The following is a 2715-nucleotide window of genomic DNA, read 5'->3' as shown; positions in this document are numbered from 1 at the left end:
GTAGCTCTCATATCTCAAGAGCAGTCTTGAAAGCAGTCAGTTGATAATTAATTATGACCAGTCGAGGAATTTGTTTTGGGTCTGAGAGACCCTTTCGCGACACATCACCACCAGACGAAGAGTTACAACACCAAAGACCACCGAGGAAAAGGCGAGCTTCTCCCATCCCCTGGCCGTGGAGAAGAAAGTCTCCAGAGGCGAAAATTAAACTTTCCTCTAACCTCCGTTATCAAAGTCGCTCTCTAAGTGATATTTTGGGTCAAATATCTGAAATTGAAGCTCAGAGAGTAAGTTATATCTTCATTAAAAACTTGAAGTCAATCCAGCCTGAAAATTATTTATTGTGTTAATTTTTCTAGATAAAAAACAGCGTGGTTAGTTCGACAACAAATCTACCTTCCTCGCCACCATTATTTGAATCATTGACTATGCCAATAATAAAAAAGCCGCTAAAGCCGCCTATGCCCCAGAATCACATTCATAACTTGGATGAGGAATTGGTTGAACCCGATCACGCATTGCGAGATCTTCGTCTTCGATATCCACGCACATTTACCAACCTCATTGCTAGTTATTTGACCTTCATCGAATTTCACTCCGATGACTTGTTCCGCATCGCTGAAGAGGTGGGCAAACAGGAGGCACAAATGATGGGTAGACGAAAAGGTGGAACCTTCACAGCTTCACCACGCTGCTCGCCCGGCTCTCCCATCTCTAGATCAGTTTTTACCCCCGTTAAAATGAATAGCTTTCTAGCCACTTGGAGCGCCAGCAAAGTCTCTCGAGGTAAGTATTTGAAGTCGTCACTTTAAATCGTAAAGATCAAAATCTCTCCACTGTACTTTTTGGCTGATACAGTCGTTCTTTTTTTAGAGGAGATGACTCACTGGTACAAGGTGGTAAATGTGATGATTAACCACTTACTTGAGGGGAAAAAATGTAAGTTTTTCTGCAAAATATTTCCCTGCTTTTGAGCAAGTTGTGCCGTATTAACGAAAAAATCCTTTTTAGACTGCTGTAATTTCATCTTTCGCCGGCCGGGTGTTCAACGACAAGTCAATAATCTAGAGAAACAACTATTTTGTCAAAAATTGTTCCGCAGTTGTGAAGACGACCCTCCATTAACCGGTTCCGTACCACCATCCATCGTCCTGATTGAAAACTGGCGTATTTCACGCCTTCTTGCCTCCTATAATTCCATCACAGTTGCCTCCACCTTGTGTCGAATTTTGCGGCGGCATGGCCCACTCATTCCCTCGCGATTGCACTACCTCTTCAGCCAGCTCTCCAGTCCACAGGACTGTGAATTTGACATCGGTCTCCCTGCACGTCAGTTTGAAACCGGGTCACCTGGTTATATCAACCGCTGTCGTGCCCTGCGTCTTCTGCTCCAACTCACGCCATCTCGTCATTTGAGTCTTATCTACCGACCCCTCTCTCACCTGCTGGCACTCATCACAATGGAGCCCATTTGTGAGGTGAATGAAGACAGTATTTGCGTTCTCTTCGCTCCCATCTTCCTAATGGACCGGGAGGCCTCCAATCCGGCAGAACTGGCAAATCCACAACTGCAGCAGGTGGTTCGCCTTTTGCTCGAAATCGCCAAAAGTGAAATGCCCTTTGTGGGACAAACGCAAACGAGTTGTTTCAGGGTACCACGCCTGTTTCTAAACGACTGTCGTAGCAACCTCATGGCTCATAAGGTAAGTGGGAAAGTGGGCCAGTACAGTTTGAGCAGTCTGTTTTCAGCATGGCACGTGTTCTAGGGGATGGTACATGAGTCACGAAGCTCTGGATGACTAAAGGGAGGAGAGGAGGGGTGAATTGTGGCCCCTAAAATGGACAAAAAGTAAATGTGCGGGTGCTCTATTCCCCTCCTCTCATCCAATCAGGGGTTTTAAGTGGATGTAGGAAGAATGAATAAGCACGCGAATAGGATAGGACTAATCCCCAAACTCTCCTTGATAGAGAGATGATGACCCACCACTGCAGTGCAGTCTGCGTTACTGTACTCGAAGGCTGCCTAGAGTACCATCAGTTACCAGCTTGCAAAAACCATTGATGGGGACATTGCCAATCTCCGGCACTACCACCCCCGTCCAAGTAAGTCTCTGTGCCATCAAACATCTCCACTTCGAGTACTTCCAAGCTGATTAGTCATTTGATCATTGCAGCAAACAAGAAGAGGTTATCAGCGGAAGCTGTTTGCATCTGCTAAAAATACACCTTCTTCTGCCCCGCTTTCTTCTGCTCCTCTAACCGATGCGACAAATATCGCAGGAACGCAAACCACACCAGTTGTCCTAAAGGTGAGTTACCATACCAGAGGTCAAGATGAGGGAGTAATCAACAAGTGGAAATAATATAATCTTTCTCACTTTCTTCTAGCCCCTACATTCAATGTCTTTCAAGTTCCGAGTAAGGCGGATGTCCCTCGAGCGAGGCCCGCTGAAAGCAGTTCAGCCACGAATTTTAACACCAGTGAACCATAGCAAAGATTTGAAGCCCTGAACACCTTTTTAGTTTGCAGTACCATGTCTGTACATACCTACCAACTCTATCAACCTTCGAGAGGAATCCTATTAATATAATCTATTGACCTACTGACCTTCGCTGTCCGTCTTTGTGGAATAGCTTAAGGCTACTTCCCACCTCCTGTTGCATGATCTCATGTACAAGTCGCCAAAGAGGTGTACCGTTTTTATGTCTCGATAA

At 45.5% G+C, this 2715-nt stretch overlaps 1 protein-coding gene across 1 annotated transcript; it reads left to right on the top strand. All coding sequences in view use genetic code 11, as the record gives it.

The window, feature by feature from the left end:
• Positions 1-53: 53 nt before the first annotated feature.
• Positions 54-2511, top strand: EGR_06183 (hypothetical protein; the record flags this gene model as incomplete). Its single annotated transcript, XM_024495432.1, has 7 exons — positions 54-287; positions 360-786; positions 874-939; positions 1012-1703; positions 1969-2103; positions 2175-2309; positions 2389-2511. 7 exons carry the CDS (start codon positions 54-56, stop codon positions 2509-2511), a joined length of 1812 nt encoding a protein of 603 aa, XP_024350160.1.
• Between the last annotated feature and the right edge of the window lie 204 nt (positions 2512-2715).

This window comes from Echinococcus granulosus (assembly GCF_000524195.1).
Source record: "Echinococcus granulosus chromosome Unknown EG_S00052, whole genome shotgun sequence".
In the NCBI taxonomy this organism is placed as follows: Eukaryota; Metazoa; Platyhelminthes; class Cestoda; order Cyclophyllidea; family Taeniidae; genus Echinococcus; species Echinococcus granulosus.
Note: the sequence above shows the minus strand (reverse complement) of the source record. Positions and strands in the feature narration are given on the sequence as shown.